Genomic DNA, 21,960 nt, shown 5'->3' on the forward strand with positions numbered 1-21,960 from the left:
ACTCTCGCTGGCTGTGCTGCACACTCTGCCTAGTGCCAATGGAGCTCTATACATTGCCCAAAAGCACATTTGCGCAGACTGCACTCACTGGCTGGTTAAATTTTAATGTTAATAGAGAGCCAGTGGCAGTGTCAGCTTTCTCCTAACTTTTGAAATGCAACTACCAATGTATTAAAAAATTCCCAGGGTCTCCGAGGAACATTTTAAACTTCATAGCAGGCTTGAGTTATACTACACCTGTTCATAGAACCATTTGGCACATGAGGCCGCCATTCGGCCTATCGTGCCTGTGCCGGCTCTTTGAAAGAGCTATTAAATTAGTCCAACATTCCAGCCCTCTCCCCATAGCCCTGCACATTTTTCCTTTTCAAGTATATATCCAATTCCCTTTTGAAAGTTATATTGAATCTGCTTCCACCACCCTTTAAGGCAGTGTATTCCAGATCATAACAACTCGCTGTGTAAAAAATATTCTCCTCATCTCCCCCCTGGTTCTTTTGCCAGTTGTCATAGATCTGAGTACTCTGGTTATTGACCTTCCTGCCAGTGGGAACAGTTTTTCCTTATCTACTCTATCAAAACCCTTCATAATTTTGAACACCTCTATTAAATCTCCCTTTAACCCTCTCTGCTCTAACGAGTACAATCCCAGCTTCTCTAGTCTTTCCACATAATTGAAGTCCCTCTTCTAGTAAATCTCTGCACCCTCTCCAAGGCTATGACATCCTTTCTAAAGTGTAGTGCCCAGAAATGGACACAATACTCCCACTGAGGCCTAACCAGTGATTTCTAAAGGTTTAGCATAACTTCCTTACTTTTGAACTCTATGCCTCTATTTATAAAGCCAAGGATCCCATGTATTTTTTTAAAAATAGCTATCAATTTGTCTTGTCACCTTTGGGGTATGTAACCCCTTGGTCTCTCTATTCATACAACCACTTCAAAATTCTACCTGTTGTTAGACCAGAGTATACTTCCTGGAACGATCTCATACCTCTTGGTCTCAGTGCACTTGGGAGTCCAATTGCCTCCTGTTGCCTGAGTTATATTTCCTCTCATTCATATGTGCATCCAAAACCAGAGTGAGAAAGTGGAGTGTAAGAATACCATCAGAATTTTTATTACATTACTATGTTTCAGTTTCTGTCACCTTTAATACAGTGTAGCTCCATCCAATAAGTAACTAGTTTGCACAGGTTAGATATATAGCCTAATAGATGCTATGCCCAGCAACAGCAATGCATACATCATTACAGTATTGAGGTACTGAGATCAGTTAAATCTATAAATCTACACACAGGTCTTGCTTTCAGTTTAGAAATAGTTCTACAGGCATTTGGGGTTAAAACTATTTAATCACTTGATAATTGACTGTGGAACACCAGTTGCCAAGATACATAACAATGAGATTGCCAAATAGGGGAATTTGTGATACATTATCCCAAAACACCTGGACAGCAGCTGGAGCTGATTGACAGACCAAACAGGTCATTCACACCAATGAATACTCAGTGACTTGCATCAGGGACACAATACTCTAACATTTAGCCCATTACCAATTATTTCTTAAGACCTTATTTATAAACTTTAAAATCATTTTTTAGTGATTTTTGCAATGCACTGGGTATTTTGAATGAAGAAAACATTTCACCGAATGTTAGAGAACAGCCACTTCAGCCCATCATGCCAACATTGGTGTTTGCCCTACATAAACCACCGACTCTAATCCCACTCTCCCTATCCTCCTAGTTAATACTTAATTCCATTTTAAAAGAATTTACGGACTCTGCTTCACTAACGGTTTGTGATAGAGAATTCACGTTCTAACCAGCCCAGTGCAAAGACATGTTTTCTAATCCCTTCAATTCTTGACTCTAGTCCCCATTAAGCCCATTTACAATGGATATCAATCTTCACCCAAAAAAAGGCTGTCCTAAAACCCTTGTGAGCAGTAATACACTATAATATCAAACTGCTGCTGATTGCTTCGTTATAGGAATGAGGACTGGGCTGGGTTCAATTTAGGCTCATTTTCGCGGATCAGGCTGCTCACCTGGTGTTCGAAGTTTTAACTTTGTGAAATTAGAAGGTCCATTTTAGTGAATTCTCCAAAAAGGAAGGCAACGCTCATTCTCCAACCGATAGTGGGTAACATCAGATATAACTGAGGACAAGTCTTATATTGCAATAAACAGTAGAGCACAACTCCCCATTTTGCTAGGCGGACACACAGTGGCGTATCTCTACTTTTGAATCCCCCGCTTCATACAACTAACCTGGTGGATCTCACCATCTAGACCAGTCGCTCTCCATTCTGCGGTTTTCTGGGAGGTAGATGTAGCCTCACGTTATTGAGCTCCACGTATCTGTTCTGTTGTCTCTGCTGAGGCGACACTTCCCTGAACTGCCTGGCCATATCCCAGCTGATGGCTGTGGATAAATCTCCAAAACCCATCTCCTTCTCCTTCTCCAGTTTATCGGCCTCCTCTTGCGATATCTGTCTTTTCACAGACAATCTTTCGGAAAACCTTCTGGTCAACTGAGCCAAACTCCTCTCCTTGGCCATGGAGCCTTTCTCGAGTTCCTCCAGGGAAACCTCAATGTTGCCCGTGTACCAGAAGAGCCACCAGATCAAACTGAAGAAGACAATTATCGAACCGCTGTAAATGAGACAGTCTCCAAACCCCCTGCCACCGACCCGCACGTTGGCAAAAATGCCCATTAAAAGTAAGGACAGCCCTGCCACGTCCAAGCTAACCGCCATCAAGAACATGCCAGGGCACCTCCCAATACCCCTCAGCACCATCGCTTCTTACAACCCACCCATCCCCAAAAAACATTGGGAGAAATGCAAACTGTTTCATCTGGAGACACCGACTTCCCGTGACGTAAATCCTGCTCTATTTGGACAAGGAAACGTGGGTTAAGGTCTTTACCCGTGTTACCTGCGTATGTCAAAATAATGAACTGTTTGCTATCATCTAAAAGATATAATTTTAAAAAAAGTTTCCCATTCAATTTTTTACTGCTTTGCAGTGAAATCTGCAAAGCCATTTTTAAGCAGTGGTGTCCTCCTTTCAGCCAAGCACTTTTTAAAAAAAAATTTTGTGGGAGGTCCCATACTCAAAATCCACATCAATCCAAAAATAAATTACAATTAAACTGCCTGAGTTAATGCTCATGGAGTTTTTTGTGTGTCAGGTAAATGCATTCTTGCAATCGTTTGAAAGTGTCCTCCACTAGTAGCTGGTGAGTACAATCAGGACATTGTGTTGGCATATGGGCATGTCAAATAGTGGACTATTTTCTTCATTGTAATTTGTTTTTTAAAATTGCAAAATCTAAGTTAAAGGCCATGGGCCACACAGTACAGGGCAAGGTTTAGGATAAATCAGCCAAGTTGTGATTTGGAGATGCCAAGCTTGAGGTTTGAAAGTCTGTAGATTGAAATGGGTGTTGAAACAAAAATTAAATAATTGTAACAGGTACAGAGGGCAACTTACAAGTGTGCAACCAGTGGCAATGCGGGAGCATGCATTGCATGACATGTCACCGAACTTCAAGAGTCAAAGGCCATGCTAGTTTCCAAAATCAAATATAACAGCAATATTCAGCCCCAAAGTGCAATACAATACTTTGAGTACACTACAACTGTTTTTTTTATCTGGGCAGAGAAACTGCTGTTGGGCTAAAGTAAGACAGGAAATGTCTCTGTTTACATCGCTGTAACTCAACAGAAAATATGCCACTGTTAATGTTGTTCCATTGCAGCAATGTACATGGTCTAACAGAAAACAGACTCATGCAAACTTTGCCAGACATCACTTTTCTCATGCTGAGTCTGTTATGAACCTGTACCATCAGCCTCAGTCATGTTCTGTATAGTCTGCCTGCCGACCTGTACAGCCCATTTACACTGACGTGATATTGGTCACCTTTCAAAGAGACAAGTCAAGCCAAACTTTAACATTTATATATTATGAAAGTTATAAAATAATTGGGGGGGGGGGGGAATAAGTTGCACATAAATACACAGCAGACTAGTTTGACTGTTTTAATGAAGTGATTGTTTTATTCCTGGGTCAATCACAATAATCTGCCAACAAGATTTTATCGCATAACTGGTTTTCACAGTGATCTTGCACATATCACAGGAGAAATGGTTTTTTTTATCACTTACTTCAAGTTGCATTCTACAAACTGGGTTTAAAACACATAGTCACTGCCATGAAGAATGTTTTCAGCTGTTGTTATTTTTCTGTTATACTGGCTTGAAATATGTCCCGATCATAACTGGATGAGACCAGGAGGACAGTTTGGCAGGGTTCATGCTGTCCAATGTATGCCATTGTCTGTGCTGGATTAACTAAAGCACAAGATTGTTAGTATAAATAGGATACTAGTGCAATTTATTTACTTATTTTCATTCCTCTTTCAGCTTTTTACATCATGTACTATTGCAAGGCTGGGACATCCGCCAATACTACTTGGTAATTGGGCACTAGGAGGTATGGAGTAGTGATCTGGACTGTTTTGCCTTCTCTGTGGCCTCCTCTGCTCTTGGTGCAATTTGCTGACAACTCCATCAAATAGGGAATCATTCATGCCATAGCAGATTAGTAAACCAACTCCTTCACATCAATCAATCATCCATCTACTGTAGCTCAAGTTAGATTATCAGTAAGTGATTTGGATGAAAGGCACAGTATAAATTATCATTGAACTAAATGCAAGGACTAAATTGCTGGCTCGAATTATGGAGCTGAAATTGAATGTATAATAATATCCTTAGTATTCAGCTTTAGGCATTATAAGATATACAGGATGCTGAGTTTGCCTGTACTTCCTTTTAAAATATAAAGATGGCACAACATTATGTTAAAACCTCCACTGCTATTTTATGTGCTTGCACCATTATTGTCATACACCCATTTGGGTTCTGTACATACAGTCTGCTGATTCATATAACCAACTTAATTTAATCTGATACTGATAAAATGTAACATCTATATATTATGAAAGCAATATATGATTGGGGATAGTACATTTTATGGTATATTAATGGGGTATCTTTGGTTACCCAAAACCAAGTTGGGATTGTATTCCTTATTATTATGATGCCCTGGCTGCTTATTCTATATGTACTGTTTTTTCAGTCACTTCAGTGTTCACTAAGACAGCTTTTCAAAAAGGAACCCTCTAAAGTAGCCAGTATTCTGTATCATCATTCACATAAATATTTTACAACACTAATGGAAAAAGAAAAAAGAAGAAAATATACAAACATATTTTCTTTGTGCCATGTCAACTTGTAACCCTTTTTAAAAATATAGAGTTCTTTATGAAATTTATTATGGTATTTCACTAAACTCCCAAATGGCTGTAGGAAGTTCCATCTGAGAGCCAAGACAATTTGTGCACTTATCCAGACAGTTATAGATTTCAACAAATTTGCTTTGCAGCCAGGGAACAACTTAGAAGATAATAAAATATTCTCAACTGTCAGAAGCATGCAATATTAGGCCATCTTCTAACATAAAATGTATGGATTGGGGCACAGCATCTTCAGTTTCTTTTTAATTTCTTTGATTGGTTAAATAGACTTCAGTGTCTCCTTATTTGATTTCAATGTTAGGTTTTACTTTTGTATTTTTTTTATTTTGCCCTCTTCTTGCTTGGTGGTCTCCTTGCGTTATACATCATCTATATCCAAAGGGGCAGGAAGTAATCGGGGCATCAGCAATTCTGTTCTATAATTGATGGCTAGGAGGTACACAAGAGTGCCATAGAGTGAGCCTACCTCTGATTTTCCCTCCATCTCAGTGGGAAAATGTTTTGCTCCACCTTGTGCAGCCCTAGTAATCTATGTTTGGCTATAATATGGACCTCGCTGTCTGGAGAATTGTGGCTACAAATTTGGTCCTTCCACTACATGGTGCAACGCACTTGCTCTAGTGTACTTAGTTGCCATCTCACTCAAATTTAGAATTATTCTTTCTTTTGCGGTTTTCTTCCTGTTTCCCTTCTCATCTAGTACCCAGACTAGGGTATAGTTGCACAAACACTGAGCTCTGTCTCAGGTGTGCGTTCTTTAATTATAAACCTAGACAATCAATGTTATAATGCTATTTTACTGCTTATTTTGCTTCTTAACAACATATGTGCACATTCCAATGGGGGTCATTGGATAACGATCAGCAGTGGGAAACTGATTTTTTTCCTTCCTGGGCCAGTGGCACTAAGGCCAATTGTGGTGTCCCCACTGCACCTTGGCGAGATTAAATAAATTGGTAAATTAACAAAGAAGTTAAATTAGAGGCCCAGGAGTAAATTTTCTGGTGGCTCTTTCAGACAGTGAATGGGTACTAAAGAGCAGATAAAACAAATAGAAACACTGTGCAGGAGTCTCATTGTAGACATAGGACCAAATATCTATTTCTACAACACTCAGAATGCAATCAAGATCCATATCTTGGAAGATATTTTTAGTGCAAATCAAGAAGCAGCCCAAATTAATTAAGACTAAGAGACAAAACTATTTATATGGCAGCCTTGTTGCTGATGGAGTTATATCACTGTATTTTGAGTTTTGATGAGGTAACAGAGAGGGTTGATGAGGGCAATGTGGTTGATGTGTATATGGACTTTCAAAAGGCGTTTGATAAAGTGCCACATAATAGGCTTGTCAGCAATATTGAAGCCCATGGAATAAAAGGGGCAGTTGCAGCATGGATGCAAAATTAGCTGAGTGACAGGAAACAGAGTGATGGTGAACGGTTGCTTTTCAGACTGGAGGAAGGTATACAGTGGTGTTCCCCAGGGATCGGTACTAGGACCGCTGCTTTTTTGATATCTATTAATGACTTGGACTTGGGTGTACAGGGCACAATTTCAAAATTTGCAGATGACACAAAACTTGGAAGTGTCGTAAACAGTGAGGAGGATAGTAGTAGACTTCAAGAAGACATTGATCGGCTGGTGGAATGGGCGGACACATGGCAGATGAAATTTATTGTAGAGAAGTGAAAAATGTTAAATTTTGGCAGGAAGAACGAGGAGAGGCAATATCAACTGAATGGTACAATTCTTAAAGGGGTTGGAGGAACAGAGAGACCACGGGGTATATGTTCACAAATCCTTGAAAGTGGCAGAACATGTTGAGAAAGTGGTTAGAAAAGCATGTGGGATCCTGGGCTTTATAAATAGAGGCAGAGAGTACAAAAGCAAGGAAGTTATGTTGAGCCTTTATAAATCACTGGTTAGGCCCCTGCTGGAGTATTGTGTTCAATTCTGGGCACCGCACTTTAGGAAGGATGTGAAGGCCTGAGAGAGGGTGCAGAAAAAATTTACTAGAATGGTTTCAGGGATGAGGGAATTCAGTTATGTGGATAGACTGGAGAAGCTGGGGTTGTTCTCCTAAGAGCAGAGAAGGTTGAGAAGAGATTTGATAGAAATGTTCAAAATCATGAAGGGATTAGATAAAGTAAATAAAGAGAAACTGTTCCCATTGGCGGAAGGGTCGACAACCAGAGGACACAGATTTAAGGTGATTGGTAAATGAACCAAAGGCGACGTGAGGAAAAACTTTTTTATGCAGCGAGTAGTTATGATCTGGAATGTGCTGCCTGAAAGGATGGTGGAAGCAGATACCATCGTGGCTTTCAAAAAGGAATTGGATAAATATTTGAAGGGAAAAAATTTGCAGGGTTACGGGGAAAGAGCGGGGGAATGGGAGTAACTGGATTGCTCTTACAAAGTGCCGACACAGGCTCGATGGGCCGAATGGCCTCCTTCTGTGCTGTAACGATTCTATGACTCTAAGTTCCAAAATATTATCTGAAAGGAATTTTGGTTCTGTGTGGAAATCTAATATTAAAGCCACAGTGACCCTCACGCTTATGGTTAAAATTGCTATTAAAGATTGAAAAATATATTCTTGCTGACCTGGTGGAAAGGTAGATTAGTGACCCAACATACACCACTCCAGAGTAGTAAGGTGTAGATTCCTGATTTCAATTTCTCAAGTTGTGAGTTTGTGATTTCTGTTCAATTATTGAGAGTGGTGGTGGTGGGGGTAGGTGTTGATTGCTTGATGGAAAGGGAAGGAAGGAAAAATCAGCAGCTAGTTATAGATCCTAAGAGGGAGGTGAAAAAGGACATAGTGTTACTCCAGATGACGCTCACACAATTTTTGCAGCGATGTCCTTTTATAACCTGGCACTTGCATAGTCCTCCTGCTTGGACTCTTAGTTGGGGAATGGTGTGTGGTACAGGGAGACTTAAAGCATACAATTGGCAAAAAGAATGTGATTATTCAAAACTGTCACTTAAATATTCCTCTCAATACGGTTAAACTTGTTTAAAATATGTTTTGTTAGTCTCTCCCAAATGAAAGAAAGCCCAAAGCTACTGAACGCAAATCACAGACGAAATCTCAAATTTTGACCTACACTCTGTTTAAACAAAAAAAGAGAAATGGGCTAGGTTGGTAAATTTAATTCTATTTTAATATCTTAAATTTTGTTACATCTTTATTTAGCTGAGTATTACTGAATTTCAGTAAAAAAAATCATGCCGTTTTAATCTGTCTTGGCCTAAAATGTAAGGAAATTATGGAAATACATGGAAATTTTTGTCAAATTTCTATGACTATGTTTCTGTGAAGCACCTTGGGACGTTTTCCTACATTAAAGGTGCTATATAAATGCAAGTTGTTGTTGTTGCTGAAAGATGCAGTTTGTACTTCATAAGGATGCACTTGTGATTTGTTTGAGATTAACTTTAAGGAAGGCTCAATCATTTATCTACTTAAAATTAAGAGAATTACACCATGTTGATTTTACCAGCAGTTGCTATTCCAAACCTGATCAGTTGCAGTTCTTAATACAAATCCCACTGGATATGAAGAGTCAACTTGAGGTATCCTTTGACAAAGGTACTTTAAATAATTGAAAGAATGACTCACTTTACTGTGCACAGATAATTTCCAATGGAGTAAGGCAGGTTTTTAATGATCAGGTGAAATGTATGCTTTTTTATTCTCTTGCAATGACATCTAAACTTATGCACCACCTTGATCACACTGAAAACATGCATATCTTCTACCATACCGCTTTTGGATTCAGTGACTTGTTTCTATGGCAATATTTACAATTAATTTAACATCATAACTGATGACCCTTTACTGTTGTAGTTGATTTTATGACCTCAAACTGTTTGCTACAAACTAGATAACACTGTTGCAACAATTCTCTCTCCTTCATTAATTTGGTGCTGAAAACAAGAGCTTTACAGTCAGAACTGGATGGCTCGGAGAAGCCATACAATGAAATTCCTTGAAAGAGTTCCACCAGGTATAAATGTTGAACATGAAAGGGAAAATTAAGATATCCATTGAAAGAAGTCATCCATTTACTTCAATGATCATCAAGCTAATAAAATTATTAAGTGTCACATTGTGACTTTATTCCATGTTTTATGACCTACCACAGTGACTACACTTCAAAAAAAAGTACTTAATTGGCTGTAAAACGCTTTGGGATGTCCTGAGGTCGTGAAAGGCGCTATATAAATGCAAGTCTTTCTTTCTTACCAGCTTCACTGATTCCAACGAATATATGAGGAGTGTTTTGCCATACATCACCATAAATTCCTACAGGCCCATGTAAACATGAATTACAGTGAACACCAGGAGATGTCCACTCGCAGAAGTCATCAGTTTAGCAGCAAGCTTCTCTGTTGTGCCGTTTTATCTCACAAATGAAAGAATGATGGTGGTTTTTGGTTCCTGAAGTGTCTTGATACGGACTTTTGTCTTTGCTTTTCTTTGAGGATAGGGAGCCAGACCAATCCAAATACGAGAAACATCATCCCAATGGACAGAAATGCAGGCCCCAGCACATTGCATGTTTTCTTGGTGATCTGTGCAAAATACAAGCCAGTCAGTATGACCCCCAAAAGAAAAAATGCCCCTCCGACTGACATGACAATAATAGGTTTGTGGTAAGTTTCCCAGGCAGTCCGTGGCTCTGAGGTCCAAATGGATACACTTCTGGAACTGCTGTAGAAGGTACTTCCTGTATGGCTGGTCAGCAGATCTTTGGACTCAGAACATGACCGCATGCCCAGATCTACATTCTCAGTTGAACTCGTTTTCATCTTTGGATCTGGAACGGATGCCAACTTCTCCGTACCTGTGTTTAAACAAAGAAATACATTATTGAAGATGAGCACTGACTTGGCAGAGGGTAAGGAGGGAAAAATTATATATACCACCTCTGTTGCAAGTTCCTCATGTTGATATACTTCCAGATGTCTAAATATTTTTCAAACATTTAAAGACATCTGAAAATGGAGAATCTGGAAATATAGAATTATAAAGTACGTCACTGTCAATGCTCAATAATAGTATCAAAATGGGATGCTAACAAATCCTGCTCGAAACCAGGAAAAATGGAATTGCACACATTCTCAAAACATAATGGATAAACAAATCAATGAGCACAGGCTAGCAAGTTTGATGAGCTAAATTCGATTATACAAACACAGTTGAACAAAAGCTCAGAAGTTAGGCCAAGCTGGAGCAAATAGGAACTGCAGGAAGCTGAAACTATCCAACTGATTTGCACTGAGGCATTGATGAGTATAAAAGTGTCCTTTTTGACACAAACACACATATTTTGAGTTTAATTTTTGCTTTAGGTTCCATTTTTATAACCCAGTACATAATAATTCTGTAAAACATTACTTTATAAATCATGAAAATTAGATTCAATATTAAGCTTTAAGTCTGTCATGACTGGCTAGTCACATCAGCTGCAGGGATAGTATTTGCACAGTGGAGAGTGGAGGATGCAATTAAACAATCTCAGTGTAATGTTCCCAGTGAGTATGTCACAGGTTTTATAATGCAGGGGCAGTTAATCAATGTCAGTGTGGATACTACTCTGAGCTAATATATATTTGAACATTCTGCATAGAATATTGCAACTCTGCTGGTTGCTATCCATCCAGCGCACTGTCATCCCAGCTGAATGGGATGACTAAAATGATTAGCTTTTTGATCGATGTCAGGAAATAGAATGCATGAAATGATTTATCATTATGACTACAAAATAAAGATAAGGAAAGTTACTTTAGAGAGGGCTGGATAGCCTAATGTCCTTTCATCTCTGGGACCCAGTTTTGAATCTAATGAAGACTGATCAGATGAAAGTCTCATCTCTTTGATAGTTGTGACAGCTGAATGTGAAATGAATTCAGGCAGTAGTAACCCACTTCCTTGAAGTTGTGAGTTTACTCTGCAAAATTGTCCATAACAACCTGACTCCAAGATGCCATGAGGCTAGATGGGTAAGAAGTGCAAAAATTCAAACTGGTGCAACAGGAGGTCTTCTTCTGAGATTGGGAGTTAGGCTGCACTGTTAGGGCAGAGTAAAGGGAACTGTACTCCACATCTTTGATGAATGACTGACCTGAGAGTGCTCAATGCTGACACTGGGTGCACAAAGTAGAAAAGTGTTCAATTTCTTAACTGCTTGATGAGAATAAAAATTTGCTAATAAATATGTAAAAGTCATATCTGATTTGCGTCGGCAGTGAGAATGCAAATCTGGTATAATGACATGACAACTGCTGTATGTCTTGTGTATGAGCCAACAGAGATTACGTGATGTCACAGAGTGTATGGAGCAGGAACAGCAGTATGCTCAGTGTTAGAGGGAGAGCTCACTGAAATCTATTGCCAACCTCTGCATATCTTTCATTGTTAATAAGTGCAACAGGCCCTAATACTTTGTCTTTTTTCCTCGTGTTATTTGAGAAAAGGTTTTTGAAGTAGGAATTGTTTTAACTTTAATTCAATCATTGCATTTTCCTTACTTTCTTTCCTTTTCACTTTCTCTCTCTTAAACAGAGTTTGGCAAACATTTTTTTTAAGTTTGTAGAGGGAAAGGAACTGGAAGAGTCGTGTATCTTTTCTGTCACACTCATGTCACGTACAAGTGGTGTGATAATGTATTTTAACATAATTTACATAATCACATCATGTAAAGAAAAAAGGTTCATCAAACACTTTTTCATGAAGATAATTCCCCCTTAATGCCACAAATTAGCACAGAGCTGACGAGGAATTGTATACACTTTGGCAAATGTCTTGGCACAACAGTTATTCATATATAATAAGCAGTGACAGTGTTATTTCATGGTAATCAAGTCTAGATTGCCACATGGTAAAATTGCAATGAAAACATCACAATCAATAATCCTTAAGTGATGCTGCCATCATGCATTAAGTGTTTTAGCCATCGGAGTCCACATGACATCTGCCAGTGGCAAAAATAGCAGATCGACAACAGAATAAAACTGTCCCAGTAACATCACAGTTTATAATATAAAGAAATAACAAACACATTGAAGTAATTTCAATGTCAGTTTCTGGTTATCCATCATTAGAAATGCTATTTAGGTAAATCACAAAGGGAAGCAGGAAGTCGGTAAATTACCACTCCTAATCAATTTTAAACATCAATCAAGCATCCATTCAGTACTGGGGCTTCTAGAAGTAGAGAGCTATAATTAAGGTAAGGAGATTGGTTTTCACTTAGATTCACTCAAAAATTGGCATTGTCAATGCATCTGGGACTCCCTATGCAAAACTGTGGTACTTGGGCAGAAAATTGCACTTCACATGGTAAGTAGAGATTTGTGAAATGTATCACGGGATATCAAGCAGCTCCCAAATCACTGCCCTGGCTATAATGGTTATTATATTTTAATTACAGTTGAAAAAAAGTCAGATGTATGTACATTTATCATAGTAGGTACAGCACAGGAGGAGGCCATTCAGCCCATCATGCCTGGTGCTGGCTCTTTGAAAGAGCTATCTTATTAGTCCTATTCCCCTGCCCTTTTCCCATAAGCCCTCTAAATTTTTCCCTTCAAGTATTTATTGCATTCCCTTTTGAAAGTTACTATTGAATCTGCTTCCACCACCCTTTCAGGCAGTGCATTCCAGATCATTACAACATCCTGTGTAAAAAAATTTTTCCTCATGTCGCCTCTGGCTCTTTTGCTGATCATCGTAAAACTGTGTCCTTTGGGTACTGACCCTTCTGCCACAGGAAACAGTTTCTCCTTAATTACTCTATCAAAACCGTTCATGATTTTGAACACCTCTATCAAATCTCCCCTTAACCTTCTCTGATCTAAGAAGAACAACCCCAGCTTTTCCAATCTCTACACATAACTGAAGTCCCTCATTCCTGGTAACATTCTAGTAAATCTCTTCTGCACCCTCTCAAAGGCAATGACATCCTTCCTAAAGTGTCATGCCCAGAATTGAACACAATACACCATCTGACGCCTAACCAGTGTTTCATAAATGTTTAGCACAATTTCCTTGCTTTTGCACTCTATGCCTCTTTTAATAAAGCCCAGGATCCATTATGCTTTTCTCTACAGTCTTTAACAGTCCTGCCACCTTCAAAGATTTGTATATGTGCACCCCAAGGTCTCTCTGTTCCTGCACCCCCTTTAAAATTGTACCATTTGATTTATATTGCCTCTCCTCATTCTTCCTACCAAAATGTATCACTTCACACTTCTCTGTGTTAAATTTCACCTGCCATGTGTCTGCCCATTTCACCAGTCTATGTACTACTGAAGTCTGTTACAATCCTCCTCGTTGTTTACTACATTTCTGAGTTTTGTGTCATCTGCAAACTTTGAAATTATACTCTCTATACCCAAGTCCAGGTCATTAATATATAACAAAAAGAGCAGTGGTCCTAATACTGACCGCTGGGGAACACCACTGTATACTTCCCTCCAGTCTGATAAACAACCGTTCGCCACTAATCTCTGCTTTCTGTCCCTTAGCCAATTATGTATCCATGCTTCCACTGTCCCTTAAATCCCATGGGCTTTAATTTGCTAACAAGCCTATTATGTGGTACTTTATCAAATGCCTTTTGAAAGCCCATATACACAACAAAAACCATAATACCCTTATCGACCCTCTCCGTTACTTCATCAAAGAACTCAATCACATTAGTCAAACATGATTTTCCTTTAACAAATCCGTGCTGACTTTCATTCATTAGCCCATACTTTTCCAAGTGCCAATTAATTTTGTCCCGGACTATTGTCTCTAAAAGTTTCCCCACTACTGACGTTAGGCTGACTGGCCTGTAATTGCCGGGTTTATCCCTCTCCCCTTTTTTGAACAGAGGTGTAACATTTGCAATCCTCCAGTCTTCTGGCACCACCCCCATATCTAAGGAGGATTGGAAGATTGTGGCCAGAGCCTCTCCAATTTCCACCTTTACTTCCCGCAGTAGCCTAGGATGCATCCCATCTGAGACAGGTGCCTTTTCTACTTTGAGTGCTGCCAATCTTTTAAGTACCTCCTCTTTATCGATTTTTATCCTATCCAATATCACTACTACCTTGTCCTTTACTGCTACATTGGCAGCATCCTCTTCTCTAGTGAAGACGGATGCGAAGTATTCATTTAGTGCCTCAGCCATGCCCTCTGCCTCCACAAGAAGATCTTTGTTGTCCCTAATCGGTCCCACCCTTCCTTTGACTACCCTTTTACTATTTATATGTTGATAAAAGACTTTTGGCTTCCCTTTTATGTTAGCCGCTAATTTATACTCATACTCTCTTTGCCCCTCTTATTCCCTTTTTAGATCTCCTCTGCACTTTCTGTATTCAGCCTGGTTCTCTACTGTATTATGAACCTTACATTTGTCAGAAGCCTCCTTTTTCTGTTTCATTTTAACCTCTATATCTTTAGTCATCCAGGGAGTTCTATCTTTGGATGCCCTTCCTTGCCCCCTCGTAGGAATGTGTCTACTCTGTACCCAAACCAACTCCTCCTTGAAGGCCTCCCATTATTCAATTACTGTTTTGCCTGCCAATTTTTGATTCCAATCCACCTGGGCAAGATCCCTTTTTAACTCACTGAAATTAGCCCTCCTCCAGTTAAGTATTTTCACCTTTGATTGTTCCTTGTCCTTTTCCATAACTATTCTAAACCTAATGATATTAAGATCACTGTTCCCCAAATGCTCCCCCACTGTAACATGCTCCAGAACTAGATCGAGCACTATTTCCTTCCTGGTTGGGCTGGAAACACACTGTTCCAGAAACTTCTCTTGAGCACATTTCAGGAATTCCTTACTCTTTGCCCTTTACACTATTACAATCCCTGTCTATATTGGGATAATTGAAGTCACCCATCATCACTACTCCATAGTTCTTGAATCTTTCTGTAATTTGCCTGCAAATTTTCTCCTCTACCTCCTTCCCACTATTTGGTGGCCTATAGTAGACACCCAGCAGCGTAATAGCTCCTCTATTTAGTTTAACTCCTTGACTTATTTCTGTACTAGTTTCATTAATTATGAATCTTTGACAGTGAAATGCTTTTACAAGATGAGGCAATCAGAAGCCCACACTCTGAGCTGTGGGTGAGGGAGCTGCATTTGGATATCAAAGATTTGCACACCTATAGCAAGTGTATGTATTTTTTCTGCTTCATCAGTGAGGCATAATCACATGTATGGATGATGATGCTGAACTGAATTTTAAAAATCTAAACTGATCAAAAATTGGATCAATTCGCTTAATTCAGAAAAATGTAAAGTTATATGTCACAGTTAATGATCATATCTGTTTTTTTAATGGTCTTGACTGATTGATTTCTGTCTCTACTGAGCACTGTTGAGCATTGCCTAGGCCACTTCAATAGGGAGAGCCCACTCAACTTCAAACACCGCAGCAAGGTGAACGAAACATTTTCATATAGATGTGTGGCTACTGACAAAAACATCAAAGTCTTGCTTTGATATCAATAAAAAAAAAATCCATTTTTAAATGTTATGTAGTTAGGTTTTCATTGTTTATTTTTAGCGATTTTTCATTTACACCAGATTTGACATTTTTTCAGTGATTTCGTTTTTGGTATTGTTAAAAAAATAAAAATAAGAACAAAACTGTGTGAAATCTGGAAAAGTTAAGTAGCGGCCTCAGGCTGTACAAGCTGGGAAAGCAAGCATTAGAACAGTGACGGTGGTGGAGTGGACTACTGGAGAGGGCTACAGAGCAGACAGTTGATGATGGGGGCTTATAACTAGGGCATTAGCATCTTCAGTAATCAACTAATCAAAACTGAAGGTGCATTAAGAGACCATCTATTTACACAGCCCATCTGGTCAATCCCACAAGTTGTCAATATAGAGAAGTTTCCTGCACAGTGTCAGATTAGAAGTTGTTTAGAACATCAGTTGTACAAGTCTAACTCATTTAGAATAATTAAGATTTTGGATTGGGCTCCTGGAAAATGTATTTGATTCTACCAATCCTTTCCAATTCCAAATCCAAAATCCATAGAAAAGCAATACTTAAAAATGCAGAAACATACTGCATACTGGAAGACTGCAGGATTGAAGGTGCTATATAAATGCAAGTTGTTGTTGTTGAAAGTTCTTTTATAATGGATTTTTCTTTTCAATTTTCACATGTAGATTAACATTCTCTCTTTCTCCGTGAATCCTTGGGATGTTTTTCTACATTAAAGGTGCTATACAAACACAAGTTATAGCACAGCCTTGTTTATCAGTGCAAATGTCCGTGCTGTCAATGGACTAAACGTTTGCAGGATGGAAATGAAATAGGATCAAACAGAAATGGGTTGCTGAGGATGTTTAGATTTTGATCTTACAACAAAAAATGTAGTGCCTTGACAATATTACATTTGTATTCAATCAGAGCATTGTTGAATCATATGGGCAGTTATACTGGATATTGTCTATTGATACAAAGCAGCCTCCATATTACATTGACTCAAGAGCTGGATCAATAATTTGACTGATGAGTGTAATATAACAACAGGATTGAAACTATTCCAGTAAGTGCTTTCACAACCCCTTCTGCTACGCCAGACTGCCCGAGGTTGGGTGTATAGCAGGGTGTAGGCTGTAGCACGCCATGTCATGATGTCAAGAGCTAAGTAAGCAAAGCACATCATAATAGAAGTATTTTCCCTAACAAGCCCAATGTTTTTACGGTGAGCTTTTACTTTTATCCACTCCAGATTGCATCACTTTTGAGAGTTCATCTGAATGTGAGTCATCACACCATCGTCAACAGTTCATGCATGTCCAAAATGCCTTTCAGGATGCAACAAGTTCACCTCAGGAGAGTTGAAACTCCATTCCCTAGCCACCGATTCTATTTCCCTCCCTGGCCACTGTCTGAGGCTGAACCAGACTGTTTGCAATCTTGGTGTCCCGTTTGAACCTGAGCTCAGCTTCCGACCCCATATCCTCTCCATCTGCAAGATGACTTACTTTCACCGCCGTAACATCGCCCGTCGCCACCCCTGCCTCAGCTCATCTGCTGCTGAAACCCTCATCTATGCCTTTGTTACCTCTAGACTCGACTATTCCAATGTTCTCCTGGCCAACCTCCCACCTTCCACCCCCCGTAAACTTGAGCACATCCAAAACTCTGCTGCCCGTGTCCTAACTTGCACCAAGTCCCGTTCACTCATCACCCCTGTGCTCACTGACCTACATTAGCTCCCGATCCGGCAACGCCTCAATTTTAAAATTCTCATCCTGGTTTTCAAATCCTACCATGGCCTCACCCCTCCCTATCTCTGTAACCTTCTCCAGCCCTACACCCCTCCGAGAACTCTGCGTTCCTCCAATTCTGGCCTCTTGTGCACCCCCGATTTCCTTTGCCCCAACATTAGCAGCCATACCGTCAGCTGTCTAGGCCCTATGCTCTGGAATTCCTAAACCTCTCAGCTCTCTCTCCTCCTTTAAGATGCTCCTTAAACCCTCTTTGACCAAGCTTCTGGTCACCTGTCCTAATATCTCCTTAAGTGGCTCCATGTCAAATTTTGTCTGATTACGCTCCTGTGAAGCGCCTTGGGACATTTTACTACGTTAAAGGCACGATGCAGATGCAAGTTGTTGTTGTTGGTATGGGGCCAATGTTTCTCTTTACACCCATACACCCAGAGAATGCTTATTTCCCAAGTATAAATTGGTTGGGGGTGGGTGGTGCAGAGATATAGACACAATGCAAACTCACACTCACTGGTAGCTTCCTAAATGTCATATATTGATTTACTCTGCAAAACTACTTCAATTTACCCTCTATTTTTTCATTCTTACAGCTGGCCGATTTTCACTTTGGGATTATTCAATTATTTATTGTTTTGGGGTTGTGTTAGCTTTGGGTGCGGTTACCAGTTGCCAGCTCACATTTATCACTTTCTGCCTTAATATAAACATTTACATTGAGTCGCTGTACAGCTGTTCCTGCACAGACTCCACCATCACTCGTCGCTTGCATCGCTCCCTGCCTGTATTAAAACTCCAGTAAGAAATCTGCAGCATCACATTGTCCCATCGGCTTCACATACATGGCTCAGATTAAAGTGCCCACGAATGCGGTAGCTCAACACAGATCTGCAGAACCGATCTCTCCTTTTATTTCTCCAACTTTCCCCGCTGTCCATGGGTATTGTTTCTCCCCTACAGTCCAAATCTTTGCCTAGCCAAACGGTGGTGGCTCAATCAGCTCACATTCTGATCACTGGGACTCCCACCCCACTTATTCCACCTTCCCCTTCTCCCAAATCCTGAGCCCGTTCTTGATTCTGGAGGTTGGGGGAAACCTGTGACTTTAAACAGATCACTGCGCACAGGGTCCGGGCAACTTGCAACCAGCTGCTAACCTTGGACTCGATTTTTAAATATGAAGGTGGAACGAGAAGTTAAAACAATCTTTGAAGCCTTGTTTCAGGGACGTGTCGCTCTTATTAACCATTTCAGTGCCGGCATGTATTTTCTATACATCCGAAATTTCTGTCTAAAAGCATCGTGTTATTAAAGTATGTGCAGCTGTTGAAAAATGCAACGAAAACTAACATCGCATTCTCCTCTGAAATGCTGCTATTTTGACAGATTTTATATATTTTTTATGTACTGGGCTTTCTTCCTTCTCTCTCAGTCTGTCTAATCTCACATTTCTATGTGAATTCGCCGTGCCTCCTCGCCCTCACCCATCTGTCTCTCGCTGTAGTTTCCCCATCTCCTTTGCTCCGCATTACTTTCCCACAGCAGCGACGCCTCACACGAGGTACTTACTTAATTTCACTCCTTTCCAGCTTTTTTCCCCCCTGTCTCCCTCTGGAGTTGTCGCTCTCCAGAGCCCAAGGATCCCGCCTCTGGAATGTCCCGAAACGAAATCGGAACAAGGCTGTGCCTTTTTTGTTTGTTTGTTTGTTTGTTGTTGCCTCACATGGGCAGCATAGCTCAATCCGAAAGAGCGACGGATACTGAACAGTGAGACTTCATAATCTGAATAGCGACAGGCAGGTCCTTCACCAGGGCGGAGGAACTGAATTACATCATCGACCGGCATGGCGTCAGATTAGAAACCACAGTTTCAGTACATATTTTGTGTTTTGTTGCACTATGTATTTTTCCAGCATATTACAAATAGGCTGCTGTGAAGGGAGTGGAATGATACAACACAGAAGGAGACCGTTCGGCCCGTCGTGCCTGTGCCAGCTCTTTGAAAGAACTATCCAATTAGTCCCACTCCCCTGCTCTTGCCCCACAGCCCTGCAATTTTTTTCCACTTCAAGTATTTGAAAGTTATGATTGAATCTGCTTCCACCACCCTTTCAGGCAGTGCATTCCAGATCATAACAACTTGCTGCCTAAAATTTTCCTCCTCACCTCTAGTTCTTTTGCCAATTACCTTAAATCTGTGTCCTCTGGTTACCGACCCTTCTGATACTGGAAACAGTTTACCATCTGTGTAGTTCCCTGACTGTTTTATATATACATACATAAAAATAATGGAGACAATTAATTTGGGAATAAGACATTTGTCCAACTTTTTATCAGTATTATACACTCCCTGGTTAGATATAGGGTAAACATCTTTCTGCACTGCTTCACTAATAATAGGTCAAAGGGCTACAACTTTGTAAATAAATCAATGTTTAGCAAAACTTTTTCTCCATTTGTTTACAAAAATGATGCACTGAAGTATATCATCAAAAGCATCATCACATCACTCATTTGTAACCTTGTCATGATGAAAATGTTGTGCTGCTCTTCTATCTTTTCCCTTACTCAACAAATCAAGCTTTGTCAAACGGTCACAAAGACATTGCCTCCTACACCACATTAGGAGAAGACATTTACATTTTCTGAAACAGCCGTCCTTTACACCTTTCCATGTGTGATGGAAAATTTGATATGGCAAAAGAACCAGAGGGGAGACGAGGGGAATTTCTTTTATGCATCGAGTTGTAATGATCTGGAATGCACTGCCTGAGAGGGTGGTGGAAGCAGATTCAATAATAACTTTCAAAAAGGAATTGGCTAAATACTTGAAGGAGAAAAATTTGCAGTTGAGAAGGCTGTTAAAAAGGCATAGAGGATCCTTGGCTTTATAAACAGAGGCATAGAGTGCAAAAGCGAGGAAGTTATGCTGAACCTTTATAAATCACTGGTTAGGCCCTTGCTGGAGTATTGTGTCCAATTCTGGGCACCACACTTTAGGAAGGATATCAAGGCCTTAGAGTGGATGCAAATGAGATTTACTAGAATGGTACCAGGGATGAGAGACTTCAATTATGTGGAGACACAAGAGAAACTGGGGTTGTTCTTAGAGCAGAGAAAGTTAAGGGGAGATTTAATAGAGGTGTTCAAAATTATGAAGTGTTTTGATAGAGTAGATAGGGAAAAACTGTTTCTACTGGCAGGAGAGTCAATAACCAGAGGACACAGGTTTATGATAATTGGCAAAAGAATCAGGGGGGGGGAGTAAGGAGATTTTTTTTTACGCAGCAAGTTGTTATGATGTGGAATACACTGCCTGAAAGAGTGGTGGAAGTGGATTTAATAGTAACTTTCAAAAGGAAAATGGATGTATACTTAAAAGGAAAAATTTGCAGGGCGATGGGGAAAAAGCAGGGGAGTGGGACCAATTGGATAGCTCTTTCATAGAGCTGGCACAGGCATGATGGGCCAAATGACCTCCTTCTGTGCTGTATGATTCTATGAACATAGGAACAATGATGGTCCAAATCCATTCTCTGAGTGTGGCTTCCTGTGGGAGTGCAGGATTTGTAAATTTACTATCATGTGCCTTAATGTGTACAGCCTGTGTCAATGTTAAAATATGCTAGTGGAGCTCCTGTGGCACTGCTCACTGATAGTCTGGGACCTGGGGAGAGTTTCTGATTTTTACCACTGCTTCAGTTTGAGATCCTGGAACATCCCACTGAGAGGCTGTCCCCACTGTGGACCCAACTTAGATGCTTGCAACACTCTGCTGACTGGTTCCTAGCATCTGAACCAATGAGAAAGAGGAAAACTGACAGATGCTTCGAGAAGGTAACTGAAGGAAGCAATATTTGATGTGGCATGACAGGCACCAATCATGGACTGGAGTTATATGTCCCACCCTGGTGCCACGGCAAAACAGTGTGAGATGGGCTTTTGAAGGGGGTCTCATACTGCTTGGCTTTAGTCCATCTGTGGTCTGATGTCTGCCCTTTCATGGCACTATCTGAAGAAGAACAGGGAAAATCTCCCGGTGCCCTGGCCAACATTTATCCTCAAGCAACATCAATAAAACTCTTTATCTGGTCGTTCTTCTCGTTGCTTTTTTTGTGACCTTGGAGTGCGCAAATTGGCATTTGCTTTTCACTAAATTACAAAGATGACTACACTTAAAAAGTATTTCATTGCGAATTATTTTGGGACGTCCTGAGGTCATAAAAGGTGCTATATAAATGCAAGTTCTTTCTTTCCAGAGAAACAGGGGAACATCTTCTGCGTCTCTGCATGCAATGGGCGGCTTGTTGGAGAATTATAGGCAACTTGCTAGCGATTTCCATCCATTGATGGGGAGACT

At 40.1% G+C, this 21,960-nt stretch overlaps 1 protein-coding gene across 3 annotated transcripts; it reads right to left on the minus strand.

Annotated features, from left to right (window-relative positions):
* Window positions 1-2,572: 2,572 nt before the first annotated feature.
* Window positions 2,573-19,341, minus strand: LOC137341231 (phosphoinositide-interacting protein-like). Of its 3 annotated transcripts, XR_010966989.1 has the most exons (4): window positions 19,170-19,240; window positions 9,593-10,193; window positions 4,181-4,366; window positions 2,573-2,636 (listed from the first exon to the last, which is right to left on the minus strand). XR_010966989.1 is itself a non-coding variant. In XM_068004303.1 (2 exons), exon 2 carries the CDS (start codon window positions 10,156-10,158, stop codon window positions 9,754-9,756), a length of 405 nt encoding a protein of 134 aa, XP_067860404.1. In that variant the 5' UTR covers window positions 10,159-10,193; window positions 19,170-19,240; the 3' UTR covers window positions 8,908-9,753. The 3 variants fall into 3 exon arrangements, 1 of the variants encoding a protein (XP_067860404.1); XR_010966990.1 differs by lacking the exon at window positions 2,573-2,636 and having other exon boundaries at window positions 4,069-4,366; window positions 19,170-19,341; XM_068004303.1 differs by lacking the exons at window positions 2,573-2,636; window positions 4,181-4,366 and having other exon boundaries at window positions 8,908-10,193.
* Window positions 19,342-21,960: the final 2,619 nt, after the last annotated feature.

The sequence above is a fragment of the Heptranchias perlo genome, chromosome 23, assembly GCF_035084215.1.
Source record: "Heptranchias perlo isolate sHepPer1 chromosome 23, sHepPer1.hap1, whole genome shotgun sequence".
NCBI classification, from domain to species: domain Eukaryota; kingdom Metazoa; phylum Chordata; class Chondrichthyes; order Hexanchiformes; family Hexanchidae; genus Heptranchias; species Heptranchias perlo.

What these genes read in the sequence shown, in the direction of transcription:
- LOC137341231 (XM_068004303.1), bottom strand. Translation starts at nt 10,158, where the DNA reads ATGAAAACGAGTTCAACTGAGAATGTAGATCTGGGCATGCGGTCATGT.